Source organism: Vulpes lagopus, chromosome 8, assembly GCF_018345385.1.
Source record: "Vulpes lagopus strain Blue_001 chromosome 8, ASM1834538v1, whole genome shotgun sequence".
Taxonomy (NCBI): domain Eukaryota; kingdom Metazoa; phylum Chordata; class Mammalia; order Carnivora; family Canidae; genus Vulpes; species Vulpes lagopus.
In genome coordinates this window covers 122,713,930-122,728,627 of record NC_054831.1, presented here as the reverse complement: position 1 = coordinate 122,728,627, position 14,698 = coordinate 122,713,930, and the positions used below count along the sequence as shown (strand labels likewise).

The following is a 14,698-nucleotide window of genomic DNA, read 5'->3' as shown; positions in this document are numbered from 1 at the left end:
CCATCTCCAGATGTGTGTGTGGAGAGGGGGTGTCAAACCTCAAGGTTCTGAGAAGGGACACCCCAGAGGTGTCAGAGACCACAGCGATGGGGGAGGGCCGGAGCTGGAGCCAGAGGGAAAGGGAGGGGAAAGAAGAGGGAGGGGAGGGGAGGGGGCTGCCCGCGGGGGGTTGGGTCATTGTCTTTTAGAATTTGGGAGCCTTTGAAAAGCCGTGGGCCCTCCCACCGCTATTGTGCTGGGGAAGATGTAGCAGCCTCTTCTCTGAGCCACCCCTTTGCCTCCGGACTTCTCTGGGGCCAGCAGCCACCCGACCAGGGGCCCGGGGCCGCGGGCTCAGCCGACTACCATGGGCTCTGTGTCAAACCAGCAGTTTGCAGGTTCGAGCTCGGGACTTACTGGGGACACCTTAGGCTTCAGGGGCGCCCAGGAGCCACATAAAAGGGAGGTGGGGAAATGTCCTCCAGACTGACCGAAGGACCTTAAGTCTGTGCGGCCTCCTGCTTCAGGGGCCATTTCTGGACCAAGGAACCCTGGTGTCCCAGTGGCGTGCACGCCGAGGCTACGGGGGCGGGGGGAGAGAAGAGGAGGGGCCTGTCCCGCCATCTATCCCTGGGCAACGTGTTGTGGGAAGAGGAGCAAAACTTTTGGGGCAACGCTGGCTTCGGTGTAAGCTTGGGGTGCGCGGGAGGCGGCCAGGACAGGTCTCTCCTCGCCAGCTGCTTGGTAGCTGCAGCCACCTGGGTGCCCACCCGCGGGGTGGACTCTCGGGTCTGCCTGCTGGGTCTCGAGAGGGCCCTCCAATTCCGTGGCCCCCCAGTTGAGCGCCCTCCCAACCTCCAGGTGGCTGCGCCAAGGCGCCGGAGGAGGCGCCGGAGGACGCCGCCCGGGCGGCAGAGGAGCCGCAGCTGCTGCACGGTGCCGGCATCTGTAAGTGGTTCAACGTGCGCATGGGGTTCGGCTTCCTGTCCATGACCGCCCGCGCCGGGGTCGCGCTTGACCCCCCGGTGGATGTCTTTGTGCACCAGGTGAGACCGATTCTGGGAACTTTGCCGAGGGAAGGGGATGTTGGCGCGCATATTCAAGGTTGGGCGGACCGACTCGGCTGTTGGATTGAGGGAGATCGCGGGCCCTCATTGTGCGTTCCCATCTGGGCCGTGGCACCCCGTTTCTGAGTCCCCATTGACTCCGACCGGACGGGGTGGGGTGCAGTCTATCATCAGCACCCCCAACCCTTCCCGGAACCCCTCTGGCTTACCACGTGTCTGTTACCTCTTTCCCCTGGGAAGAGGGCAGGGGGCAGGGAGGTGACCCCATGTGGCAGAAACTAAGGTTGTATTGTGCTTGCCGGTGGGGGGAGGGCGAGCAGGCTGGCCAGGGAAGCACATGCCCGTTCAGAGCAGGGCCCTGAGCGCCCAGCGTCTTTCACTAACGTGTGAATGCATCTCCCTGGCGGGAGAGAGGCAGGCAAACCCCTCTGGGATCAGACAGGGGTAAAACCGAGAAGTCAGCCGGATCTCCACCCAGGTGGTCACCCAAAACTCAAGCCCTGGGGCCTGAGTGGGTTTGGCAGATCCTTGAAGAACCCGGGACTTGAAACTCTTCCAGAATACTCATCTTAGGCACATAGTTAACCTACTGGGCTGTTGCCCTGGAATTCTCCCCAGAAGGAAAACCTAGGGAGCCCAGGCCTTGAAGATCCCTAGTCCAGCCTGGGAGGGAGTTAGGTCACAACCCCAAGTTCTCAGTTAAAGCAAGGCAGCCTGGTGGGGGTGAAATTCAGTGTCGCAGGGCAGGGGGTGGAGGGAGGCTAGCCTCTGGACCTATTCTCTGCTTGGCATTTATGGCCCTAGACAGCCATTGATTGCTGTCCTAACATTCCAGCCTCGAACAAGAAGCGGGAGACTTCAGGTTTCCCTCCTCCCTGGCTTCCTCTTCCTCTCACCCCCTCCTGAATATCTTTAGAAGTGTTCCGGTGGTCTTGGGACACCAGCCACCCATAACAAGCATGTAAAGGAAGTTGCTGCTTATGTCCCTTCCACCTTTGGAGGTTTGGTTTTAGACCCGGGAAGGAGAAATTGATAATCTCAGGTCCAGTAGGTTGACACCCAGGCCGGGCAGGGAGGGGTTACTTTGGAGAGGTTGGCTTTAGGAGCCATGGGGGAGGGGAAAGGAGGATGTGGGGATTAAGGGTTGGAGCCTGAGGGATGGTATTCTGGAGGGGGAGGGGTGGAGAAGGGAGATCCTGGGTGGACTGGTGGGAGGCTGCAGGAGAGTCTCCATAGCTTGGCCTCCAGTGAGGACACGGTGGGGCAAAACCAGAGAGATAGGAGATCAGGAAGTCAGTTCCTGTTGGGTATTGGGGGTCGCTGGGCTACTCGTACATCCCCTGGGAGGGTGTGCATCAGGATGCTTAGCTACCTCCTGGCTGTGTCCTGCATGTCCTCCCACCCTTAACCACCCCCCCTACCCCATGATCAGGCAACTAGTTTTGGCTCTGTCCCCCCCCCACTGTCTCATTTACATATGTGAATGATAACCCACAGGAAGTAATTGTGGGAGAATGAAGGGAATTGGCCTCTTTAGATCTATTAAATCACTTTATTACAGGAACCAGCTTTGAATGGCCCTCCTCAGCGGGGTATCCAGCTCTCCCACTCTCCCATTTATCTGATCACAAAGAGATTAAAATCTCTTGGTCTGGAGACAGACTGGACAGCTTCCCCAACTTTGGGAGGCTTGGAATAAAAGAGACCCAACATTTCCTTGCCTCCTTTCCAAAGGCTGCTCAGTAGGGCTGGGAGGAACGTAGCCTCTCATTCATCTGAACAAATGGACTGTCCCTCAGTCCACTTAACATTAGGGTCAAAAGCTATTGGAAAATAATTGGATGGTATGGAGGAAAGTAGGGACTTTAAGGTTTGGGGAGTGGAGCCTGTACCATGCTCCTTCATATAGGTTATTTGGGAGATAATCTGGACTTCAGGGTCTTGGAATGTCCAGGGACATTCCACAGTTGAATAAGTTATCAAGAGGAGTTGAGCTGGGGGAAGGAATCAAGAATTTGTCTCCCAAACACCCTATACCAATAGTCATAGAGGACAATGATTGGAAATTCCCTGAGCCTTACCTGGTATGATAGCATGCTGCTGGGACTTGGGTTGATTCTCAAACCCTACGGTAGCAGTACACTGGTGATTACTCTCTCAAGTCCCTGCACTTGAGAAATTTGAAATATCTTCTTGGGGATCTAATGTAGAGGAATGAAGGAGATGCAGGATGATCCTAAAAGTTGTTCTAGGGAAGGAACGTGTTCCCAAAGTCTATGTAGGAGTAAGGCAGCTCTCTTTAAGAAGAAAACTTCCCCTTCTTTGGCTGCTGGTGGTGGGTACCCTAGAGCCTGAGGTGGTGAGAAGGATGATTGTCCTGATGAAACTCTGCCAGGGGAGAGGTTCAGGAAGCCCCTTTCAGAAGGATGATTGTCCTGATGAAACTCTGCCAGGGGAGAGGTTCAGGAAGCCCCTTTCTAAGAAAAGAGGAAAAGGAGGGGAAACAACGTTTTCTCTTCCTTTCCAAGGTTGGGCTTATTTGGTTCACAACATTCTATTCACTAAACTGTTTTTGTGCTCCCTCTCAAAACCCTGTCCTCCAGGAGTTGAATAGGAAAGAAAACCTACACTTAACCCTTAAAAAAAAAAAAAATCAGGGCAAAGATATTTCTCTAAACAACTCTTTAAATAAGACACCCATCTTCAGATCTAGAACTCTCTGCTTGTCCCTGGGGTTAGGAGAGTTTAAGAATCCCAATGGCAGATGCCCAGCCCTTAAGTCAAAGTTTCTCAACCTCAACATTTGTGATATTTTGAGAAGGATAACTCTTTGTTCAGGGCATCCCTGGGTTGTGCCAAAACCCCCCTGGGAGGTAGAACCCCCCATAACTAAGAACGTTATACAGGGAAATCAGGAGCAAGAAAGCCCTAAACTGTTTTCCCAAGATTCAGCAAGAATTTTGAAATCTTCACAGCCATTTTAAGAGTTTTGCTTAACTCCTGTTTCTTGTGGCTCCCAAAACCCTAAGATTTGTACAAATTTGAGAACAAGAAAAGGCTCCCTGCTTCATCTACAGCGGCTCAGAACCCAAATATGTTTAAGGTGGCTTTCTAGGTAAAGGGCTGTATTGGAAGGCCTGGAGGCCCAAGTCTCAGGGACCAAGTTTGGCTTAGGAGAAAAAAACTTCAATACCGAGAAACTGTTAACAGCTGAAGCCACGTGGCTTGCTTTTTCTGCAAAGGGTGAGTTGGGAGAGCAACCTCAGGCAGGGTCTGGATTAGGATTTCGGGTGGGGTGGGGAAGAGAGGGAGAATGTAATGAGATCTTTCCCACATGGTTTATAACCTTACTGGTGCCTCTGATTACTTGTCTCATGTCTAGTTAGTGATGTGCTTGTCTTATCGCCTCTAACTTAGAAGCTCTTCTGAAGAGCAGGATTGGCTGTCTGGTTAGTTTCTTCCCTTGTCTGTATTTGGGCTGAAGGAATGAGGATGAAGTAAGGAGCTCCTGAGTCATTAACAGTTTTGGGGCCTTGTCAGTAGAGGTCCTCCCCCAGAGAAAAAGACTGGAGATAAGGGAGAGAGCATTAGCTGATCACTGTTCTTTCCGGACTGCTGTCTAAAATAGGGCTGGGCTCTTAGATGCCCCGTGAAAGTTTGTGGTGTAAATGTCACAGTGTTGAGACCCAGATAGGATCCTCTAGTTTTTGCTTATGGGCTGGAAGCAAGCCACAGGTTTGGTGGTCATTCATTAGTTTTTCATTTTAACAGGACAAATCAGATTTTAAAAAAGTAAGTGAACCACCCTGATTTTCAGAAAGTTGGTAGAAGTTAGTTTGAGCATTATGGGATCTTCTTGGGTCTTTTCTGAAGAGACATGCTTTCTAGACAGCACCCCAGGTGTAATGGTTGTACGCTATCCTGAGTGAGCTTTCAATATGAGAAACTTGTCACCTCTCAGCTGGTGACACTACTGCCTGGCTGGTAAGTGGTTTTTGGTGACTTTCCCGAGGGCAAGGTTGTGTCTTGAACATTCCTGATCAAACAATTCTATTAGAAGTGCCTGTTGGGTGTGGGGGGACTGCTCTAGGCAAAGCCTCCACCCGTCCCTTCTTCCTGCAGGCATGAGTAACAATTACTATCTATATTAAGTTTGGGGTCAGGCAGTTTGGGGAAGGAGGAGGAGGAGAAAGTTTTCAGGAATAGTACATAATTTGTACAGAGTAATTTCTTTTTTTTTGTACAGAGTAATTTCATTTTATTTTATTTTTTAATTTATGATAGTCACACACACACACACAAGAGAGAGAGAGAGAGAGGCAGAGACATAGGCAGAGGGAGAAGCAGGCTCCATGCACCGGGAGCCCGACATGGGATTCGATCCCGGGTCTCCAGGATCACGCCCTGGGTCAAAGGCAGGCGCTAAACCGCTGCGCCACCCAGGGATCCCTGTACAGAGTAATTTCAAATTAATCTCAGCTTGGAGTTATTTAATTCAGATAGGAACTCAAAGTCTAGGAAGAGTAAATGGTTTTTGTAAAGGGTAAAGAGCACAAGAACAACTAACTGGGAAAAAAAAAAAAAAAAAAAAAACTAACTGGGTTTCTGGCTTAAAACTGCAGGACCCTTTCTTCTATGCCCTTTGGGTGAGGACCTTTTCTTCTATGTCCTTTGGGTGGGTAGGGGCCTAGTGAGAAGTCAGCTCCCTAACCTTGAAAGTTTGGTCCCCTTAAAACTCTTTCCTGAAGACAGAAGATCCTTGCCCTGGGGAGGTGGGGAGATTAAAGCTCTGATTCTCAGTTAAGAATCAGGCAGCTCCTTTGGTCTCTCCAGCCACCTTTAAGCAGACAGACTGATGAGCAGCACCATCTGGTGGAGAACTCCAGGCAGGAGCTGGTGGTCCTGGCTGTGTCTGAGCAGAAGTGGTATGTGAGGTGCTGGCAGCCTCTGGTTCTGGACTGATCTCTTTCCTCAACCCTCCCTGACACATCCTCAAATAAACTGTTTCTGGTAGAACCGGTTGGTTTCCTTAGCCCCTACCAAACCCTACCTTCAGGAATGAAGCTCAGGTAGGCCCATGATGACACCTCAGGACTGAGTCATTTCTTTTATCTGCTTCCTTTACTTATATATAGCTATTAGAAAGTTTTAAAATGTGTATATGTGATTTGCGTTACATTGCATAGCACAGGGCTGTAGGGTCAGGCTAGTTGCAGGTAGAGTGGCTCTACCTCTCACTGAATTTGGACGAGGTGCTTCACTCGTCTGCTTCTGTGACCTTGGCTGTAACACAGGGTCATATAATAAGGCCTACCTGGCAGGCTTGGTATAAGGGTTAAGTGCTTAGAGCTCTGCTTAGCCTATAGTAAGCATGGATAGATGTCAGCAACTTTGGATAGTGGAGAACTTGGTTTATTCCACAAATATTCATGTACTGTTCGGTGTCTAGAACCGAAGGGATGGACCCACACTAGACAGTCATGAGCTGGAGTGGCGCTAAGGTTGCCAAAAACACAGGAACCCAAACTTTGAACCCTGAGACCAAAGCAAGTTTGCTGAAATTCTCCCTGCCACTTCAGTGGAAAGGAGTGATGGGATTAAAAATGGGCATTGTTGGGCAGCCCGGGTGGCTCAGCGGTTTAGCGCCGCCTTCAGCCCAGGGCCTGATCCAGTCCCATGTCGGGCTCCCTGTGTGGAGCCTGTGTGGAGCCTGCATCTCCCTCTGCCTGTGTCTCTGCCTCTCTGCCTCTCTCTCTCTCATGAATAAATAAATAAAATCTTAAAAAGGGGGAGGGGCATTGTTGGAGCCAGTTATCATGGAATCAGACCGGCAGCTTTTACAAATGATTAAAGAATCAGTGTGACTGATCTTCGTAGAGCAAGTTTCAAGGAAATTTCCTCTGCTTTTTTACTGCACATTCCCTGAGTGGTCCCTAATCTCCTTTATATCAACTGCTTGAAGCCATAGCTTGATGCTGGGATGGAGTATTTGATGAGGGGGAGGTTAGTGTAGACAGTGCTGGGGTATGAAGGAAGCAGAAGGTCTAAAATTGAACTGGCCCCAGTCCTTCTGTGCCATCCAAAAGAAGAAATGCCTCCTGCAACTTTTCTGTCTGGTTAAATGCCACCCTCCCCATCCATCCCCACCCTCTGTGTGTTGCCCACCTCCTGCCTGAACAAACTGGGTAAGGAAGATGGAAAGGAAGCCTGCCTCCTCCACTAACCTTTAAAATAATTTATCTGAAGAAATGACCCTCATTCATTTTCCTGCATAAAGGATTTGACCAAAGGTAACGAGTTGGGGCGGGGGGTGCGGGGGTGTCCTTCCTGTGTAGTTCTATCCGTGGAAGGCTGGGGTGGCAGGTCAGGGAGAAGGAAGGAATGGCTGCTGGTGGTGACGTTGGCAAACCCAGCAGGCTTGACTGGGGAAGAAAGGTGTCTCTGTCCGTTTCTCTCCGTGACCATAACTCCAACGTGGAGAGGAAGGAACTGATGAATGTGGTGAATGTGGGGTAGGGGGTAGTGGGGGGAAGCTGCAGCCTCTGGAACTCCAGGAATCTGACCACCAGAACCAACCAGTGTCAACTCTTTGTTTCCTGGGGCTGGGCTCTATTGGGGGAGCTCAAGTCTTGCCCCTCCCCCCCCAGGCCTTTTCTTTTTCGGAGGGGATGGGGAGAGGGGCGGGCCCTGCTTTGTGTGTGGTTGGGGGGTGGGGTGGGGGTGGTAGCAAGAATTTCAGGCTCCTTTCTGATGCAGGCCCTGTGAGGCCAGCTCAGTGGGGCTGCACAGTGATTACCTATCTGATAAGAGAGGAATTCAAACTATGTGCTGTAGAAAGGGGCGGGGTGGGGGGGCAGGGAGCCACCCCTGGAGACCACCAGTCTAAATCTTGACTGGCTACGGTAAGGTGTCTGCAGGGTTATTTTTTTAACTATGAGAGTCTTAAATAGACCTCAGATACTCCAGTGATGGAGTGCGTGACCCGAGAGGACAATTCAATTTCACGTTGCCCCCACTGGTGTTGTCTTGTTCCCCCAGTAAGCCTGGGAGGTAGATGGATATTTTTCTGAGTTTCCACAGTTATAAATACCAGAGTTAAAATTTTGAGTCTTTTGACACTTGGATGTCACCGTTACTCTGCCCTGATCCAGTCTGAAGGGGTTGATAATTGCTACTCATGGAGGATTTATGTGGCTGGGCTATGCGTTCACTACTCTTCCTGCATAACCTCATAGCTCCTCCATACAATTAATATTTGCTTCATTTTATAGGTCAGTGCAGAAAGGAGAGAATAGGCCCTCAGACCCCAAACCCTTGTTCTTAATCACTAACGGCTGAATCATAACTGAAACTGGGAGTTCCCAGCCTCAGAGCCCATTAGCCAAATGGGAGGACCTGGGATTATACCTCCTGACCCAACTGGCTTGTCCCAGCTAAATAAGAATCTATAAGTCAAATCTTCTCTTTTTTTTTTTTTTTTTTTTTTTAAATTTTATATAGTTTATCCATGAGAGACAGAGAGAGGGAGAAAGAGAGAGAGGCAGAGACACAGGCAGAGGGAGAAGCCGGCTCCATGCAGGGAGCCTGATGCCGGACTCTATCCCGGGACTCCAGGATCACGTCCTGGGCTGGAGGCAGGTCCTAAACCACTGAGCCACCCAGGGATCTCCTCTACAAGTCAAATCTAACTTCAAATCAGGATGGTTTCTGTGCAACAGGAAAGGGGAAAGAGCCCTTCAGTTTTCTGCAGTGTTTTTATTTCCTGCCATAACTCTGCCCCTTCCTTCGTATCAACATTGGGGGAGGGTAGCAGTCCTCTTGTCCAGGCTGTTCCTGTGGGAAGGAAAAGAAGGGAGAGGCTATTCCTATGATGGAACTGGTGGACAAAAGCTACAGATAATAATACTTGAAATATTTGCTGAGCACATTCTTGATGTTACCATGCCCACATAATCTTCATTAGAAGCTTAGGTGGATAACTTATTGTTATCCATTCTCTGAAGGAGCAAGGGCCAGAGGTGAATGATTGACTATGGTCATGCAGCCAAAAACTGGTAGAACCAGCATTTCATTAACTATGATGCCTGGCACTCAAGCTTATGCTCCTAACCAATTACCTCGATGGCATCTTTGTCTTCAGCAATGCCATCTAAATTAAAACAGCAATGTAAATTAGAAATTTGGGATCCCATCTGGCTAAAGAGCATGTTGTGCCTAAGACGTAAGTCCAGTTTGAAATATTCCTAACAACCACCACCTCCATGATATAATAATGTTACTTACTCCTGTTCCTTCAAGCTAAGACTGGGTGCACAGTGATCCCTTTTGCTTCTCTGAACCGTATCTTGTACGACAATACCTTGTTGACATTTGACACACTCTTGGATGTTTGACTATAAGGGAGTAAAGCTATAACGAAGTCTACTCTGGGGAGGATACAAGAGAGGCTGTGTCCTCCACCAATGTGTACCTGTTGATGTATTAAGTGGCGAGGTGGAATGGACTATGAACTTTAAGTCAGGAATCTTTGATTCTTCTGACCCTGTTTCTGCCACTCAGCTAGCTATGTGATAAACTCCTATATTTTTTGGAAGACTACCGGGCAGGTGTTGATATTTTTATTTATTTTATTTTATTTATTTATTTTTTAAATTTTTATTTATTTATGGTAGTCACACAGAGAGAGAGAGGCAGAGACATAAGCAGAGGGAGAAGCAGGCTCCATGCACCAGGAGCCCGACGTGGGATTCGATCCCGGGTCTCCAAGATCACGCCCTGGGCCAAAGGCAGGCGCTAAGCCGCTGCGCCACCCAGGGATCCCGATATTTTAAAATTTTGGTATAAATAGTGTTTTAGTGGGATTGTTCCAAGCATTCTAGATCTTTTTTTCCTTCATCAGTATTACCTAGTCATCTTTCCAAGTCCAATAATTCAGATTCACCTCTTGGCTCATTGGTTCATTCAAAAATGTATTAGGTGTTAAATATTGTGATTTTTTTTTTCTTACTGTTTTATGGTCACTTTCTTGTAGCTTTATCAGTCTATGTGACTTGACTTTTACAGGTTTCTTAACATTTTAATATTTATATCCTCTGGAATGTATTTTGTGTACATGTGTTATAAAGTGTAGAAGTCTGGCTCAAAATGGATAGCTAATTTTCTCTACAGTTTTGAACTGTTTTTCCTTACTTGTTGATATCTCTATATATACTTGGAGATCCAAGTATATATAAACTTACTAATCCATCTGTTCAGATCATATTGTCTTTTCCTTTACCTTGTAGTAACATTACATTGATAGAATTTTAAACTTGAAAGAAGGTTGCAAGAATAATACCCAAAAACTCCCATATGATCTTAACCAGATTGAGCAGTTCTTAATATTCTGTCCCATTGTCTTGTCATTCTTCATTGTATAGATACACTTACTTGTCTCTCTCTCTCTTTTTTTTAAATTTTATTTATTTATTCATGAGAGACACAGAGAGAGAGAGAGGGGGGGGGGGCAGAGAGAGGCAGAGACACAGGCAGAGGGAGAGGGAGAAGCAGGCTCCATGCAGGGAGCCTGAAATGGGACTTGATCCCTGGTCTCCAGGATCCCCTGGACTGGAGGCGGTGCTAAACCGCTGAGCCACCCGGGCTGCCCTAGTTGTCTCTTTCTTAATCATAAGTTACAGACATCAAGTACCTTTATCATTAAATATTTCAGCGTCTATTTTCAAAACTAGGGTCATTCTCTTTCATAATCTCAGTAGTACAAAGATCAAAATTTGGGCATTTCACATTGAAACATTTATCTATATCCTGTATGCAAATTTTAAGTTGTCCTAATGTTTTTTTCCCTGTTTCAGGACCCAATCAAGGCGCATGCCTTGCACTTAATTGTTTAGTTTCTGTACTTATTCAGACTTTTTCATGACCTCAAATTTTTAAAGTATACAAGGCTGTTTATATTTTTAAAGTATACAAGGCTGTTATTTTATATTTTGCAATTTTATATTTGTTGATTTCTCTTCCTTTCTTTTTCTTTCTTTAAGTAATCTCTACACCAAACATGGGACTTAAATTCATGACCGCAACATCAAGATTTGCACACTCCACCCAACAAGCCAGTCAGGCACCCCTATTTGTTGATTTATTATGAATGCTAAGTTTAAGAATTTTCCATCTGTTCTATTTTAGTTTAAGTGAGAATAACTTACCAAAAATGTTACAGCATTTATTTATTCATGAGAGACACAGAAAGAGGCAGAAACATAGGCAGAGGCAGGAGAAGCAGGCTCCATGCAGGGAGCCCGATGTGGAACTCGATCCCCAGACTCTGGGATCACACACTGAGCCAAAGGCAGGTGCTCAACCTCTGAGCCATCCAGGCATCCCTACAGCATCTGTTTATGTAATGATTGTTCTTTGTTAACATAACTTGGATCCCTTGTGCTTCGTTGTGGTTACTCTTTGAATTGACAGTTTTGCTGATAACATGGAACTGTTCTCACACTTGTGCTTCATACCTTACAAGAATGTGTGTATGTAGGTTTTGGTGTAGGAATGGAGGCTAACATTCAAATCTACCATGTTTCCCTTCCCTAGAGCAAGCTGCACATGGAGGGCTTCCGGAGCCTGAAGGAGGGTGAGGCGGTGGAGTTCACCTTTAAGAAGTCTGCTAAAGGCTTAGAATCTATCCGGGTCACCGGACCTGGTGGAGTATTTTGTATTGGGAGTGAGAGGCGACCCAAAGGGAAGAACATGCAGAAGCGCAGATCAAAGGGAGACAGGTATGAAGGCCACTTGAATGGAGAGAGGTCTCCCGATCTAGCCCCTTTCTTGGACCAGGATGCCAAAGACCAAATGAAGCCTGTGGTTCCTAGCAACACCTGGGTGTTCGTGGTTTCTGCCTTTGGATGTGGGAGGTGGGGAAAGAGCCCTAGGTAAGGAAGGCATTTGCCCTAACTCTTCTACTTGACAGGCAGTTTTTGTTCTGTGAGCTCTAGCCTCAATTGCTAGTTAGGGATAGTGATGCTAGCGTCACATGATTATTTTATTTTTTATTACATTTTTAAAGATTGAGTTAATTATTTGAGATAGAGAGCAGGAGCTTGGGAGCAGTGGGAGAGGAAGAAGAAGGCTGGATCCCAGGACCCCAGGATCATGACTTGAGCCGAAGGCAAACGCTTAACTGACTGAGCCACCCAGGCACCCCTTCACAGGATTATTTTAGAAGCAAAGGAGACCGTGGATGTGAAAATCTTGAGTGATGGGGTGGAGCTGGTGTACATACCTGTTGCTTCTTCACTAAGTCTCCAAATGGCTGGTTTCTTTTGTCTTCACTCTGTGCTGGAACAGATCATATAGTCTGACTCCTTTAATTTTCTCTATTTTTAGTGAATGACAGGTACCCCCTTTTTTTTTTTTTTAAAGATTTTATTTATTCATGAGAAACACAGAGAGAGAGGCAAACACTCAGGCAGAGGAAGAAGCAGGTTCCATGCAGGGAGCCCGATGTGGGACTCCCGGGTCTCCAGGATCACGCCCTGGGCTGAAAGTGGCACTAAACCGCTGAGCCACCCATGCTGCCTGACAGGTACCCTTTCTTAAGGGTACAGTAGCATCTCACTTTTCTCCTGAATTACAGTTCCCAGTTGGGGTCCATAATTTCCATTTTTGTTACTTCAGTATTTTCAGGTTGACCTGAATCTGAAGATCCATGTAAATAATTACAGATTTTGAAGAACTTAAGAGTTATCAGTCATGGTCCTGTCCTTCCTTTTGTAAGTGGGGAAATTGGTTTCCAGGAAGGGGAGTGAGCATAGTAATTGACCAGAGCCCAGGTGTCCTCACTCAGAGGAAGGCTTCTGCTCTTACTCCTTTCTCAACTTTACCATCCTGCTTTGTACTAGGTGCTACAACTGTGGAGGTCTAGACCACCATGCCAAGGAATGCAAGCTGCCACCCCAGCCCAAGAAGTGCCATTTCTGCCAGAGCATCAGCCATATGGTAGCCTCGTGTCCACTGAAGGCCCAGCAGGCCCCCAGCTCACAGGGAAAGCCAGCCTACTTTCGGGAGGAAGAAGAAGAAGAGATCCATAGCCCTGCCCTACTCCCAGAGGCCCAGAATTGAGCTACACTGGGTGGGGGTAATTCTTTTTGTGATCAGGAAGTTTGGAGGAGCAGGCATCAATCGGCAGAGTGGAGAAAGTGGGGACAAGGTGGGTAGGGGGCAGCTGGCTCTGCCATATATCTCAGGCCAGGGTCCCACAGCATCACCCCCTCTTCCCTCTTGGCAGGGTAGGGGGGAAGGGGTGAGGCAAATGAATTACAACTGTGCTCTATCCAAATGCTCGTGGAGAGTTCTGAAGAAAATCCCTCCCCGTGTGCTTTACCTGAGTCTCCACCCTCAGATCTCCAGCTTTTGAAAGTAGCGTGGATAGGGAAGTTGTTTTCCTTTCAAAGAAGGACATGTAATAATAATTTTTCCCATGCCAGAGTGTAGAGATGAAGCATGAGACCAGATTGATGGGCCCAACCCACGACCACTATATTCTATGGGGAGGGAATCTCTAAGGGGTAAGGCAGGGTTTTTCTACATCTTGTCCCATAACCCACTCTTGGGATAGGGTGCTGAGGACTGTCCCAAGCAATGGGTTGTGACAGTAGCCACAGGGATTGTTGTGTTGGAGCTACAGACCTCCTGCTCCTAAACTTAATCCCACCCCATTCTGGGCTGATAGGATTTTATTTATTTGCTCCCTTGGACAACCGCACCTTGGGCCCCACTTTCTCCAGGATGCCAACTGCACTAGCTGTGTGCGAATGACGTATCTTGTGCATTTTAACTTTTTTTTTCGTAATATAAATATTCTGGTTTTTGTATTTTTGTGTATTTTAATCTTAAGGCCCTCGTTCCTGCACTGTGTTCTCAGGTACATGAGCAATCTCAGGGATAAGTCAGCAGCAGCTCCAGGTCTGCACAGCAGGAATACTTTTTTGTTTTATCACCAGGGAGAACAACTATTTGGAGTGCATAGCCTATTGAACTACCTCATTTTTGCCAATTAGAGCTGGCTTTTCTGCCATAGTGTTCTCTTGAAACCCCTCTACCTTCAGTGTTCCATGGGAGACGAGATTTTAACTCAGTTGCTCCATGACTTGATCTCCTTCTAGTGGAAGATTGGAAATTGGTCTAAACAGGAAAAGCTGGTATAGGAAGTAACGTTAGGAGAGGCCGCACCAACTAAAAGGTGCGGAGGGGAAGCCAGGATTAGTTGAGGGTTGTCTATACGTGTAATAAAGGATTCCTGTTCCAGACTTCTAATCCTAGGGCACGGGACTCACTTTACATACCGGATCCATCCTTTGCTGGATTGGGCTAGGCCTACCATGCACAACAGGGTGTGTGTGTGTGTGCGTGCGCGCGCGTGTTTTAAAGATGAGTTGGTAAGGATAGGTTTAAGAATAGTAACTCTGGAACCCATCTTGAGCTGCCCAGGGATGCGGTGTATGAAGCAAAGGCTAACTTTCTAAACCTTTATAAATTCTGGGCTTTTCTTGTTGACTTCCAGAGAGACCATAAGCCATGGCTTCTTTGCAGTGTCCAGAGCCAGTGTCCTGCCCTGCTGCAGCAGTGATTAGTGTCGTGGTAGCTAAAGGATAAAA

The 14,698-nt window shown here is 47.7% G+C and overlaps 1 protein-coding gene across 1 annotated transcript; it reads left to right on the top strand.

Moving 5' to 3' along the window:
- The first annotated feature begins 346 nt into the window (after positions 1 to 346).
- Positions 347 to 13,512, top strand: LIN28A (lin-28 homolog A). The gene is made up of 4 exons (XM_041767220.1): positions 347 to 377; positions 841 to 1,025; positions 11,637 to 11,821; positions 12,944 to 13,512. The coding sequence occupies exons 1-4, from the start codon at positions 347 to 349 to the stop codon at positions 13,161 to 13,163; spliced, it is 621 nt and encodes a 206-aa protein (XP_041623154.1). The 3' UTR covers positions 13,164 to 13,512.
- The last annotated feature ends 1,186 nt before the right edge of the window (positions 13,513 to 14,698 follow it).

Coding starts and splice junctions, on each gene's coding strand:
- LIN28A (XM_041767220.1), top strand. CDS start 347: ATGGGCTCTGTGTCAAACCAGCAGTTTGCAG. Junction 378..840: donor GTCAAACCAGCAGTTTGCAG/GTTCGAGCTCGG, acceptor CCCAACCTCCAG/GTGGCTGCGCCAAGGCGCCG. Junction 11,822..12,943: donor CGCAGATCAAAGGGAGACAG/GTATGAAGGCCA, acceptor GCTTTGTACTAG/GTGCTACAACTGTGGAGGTC.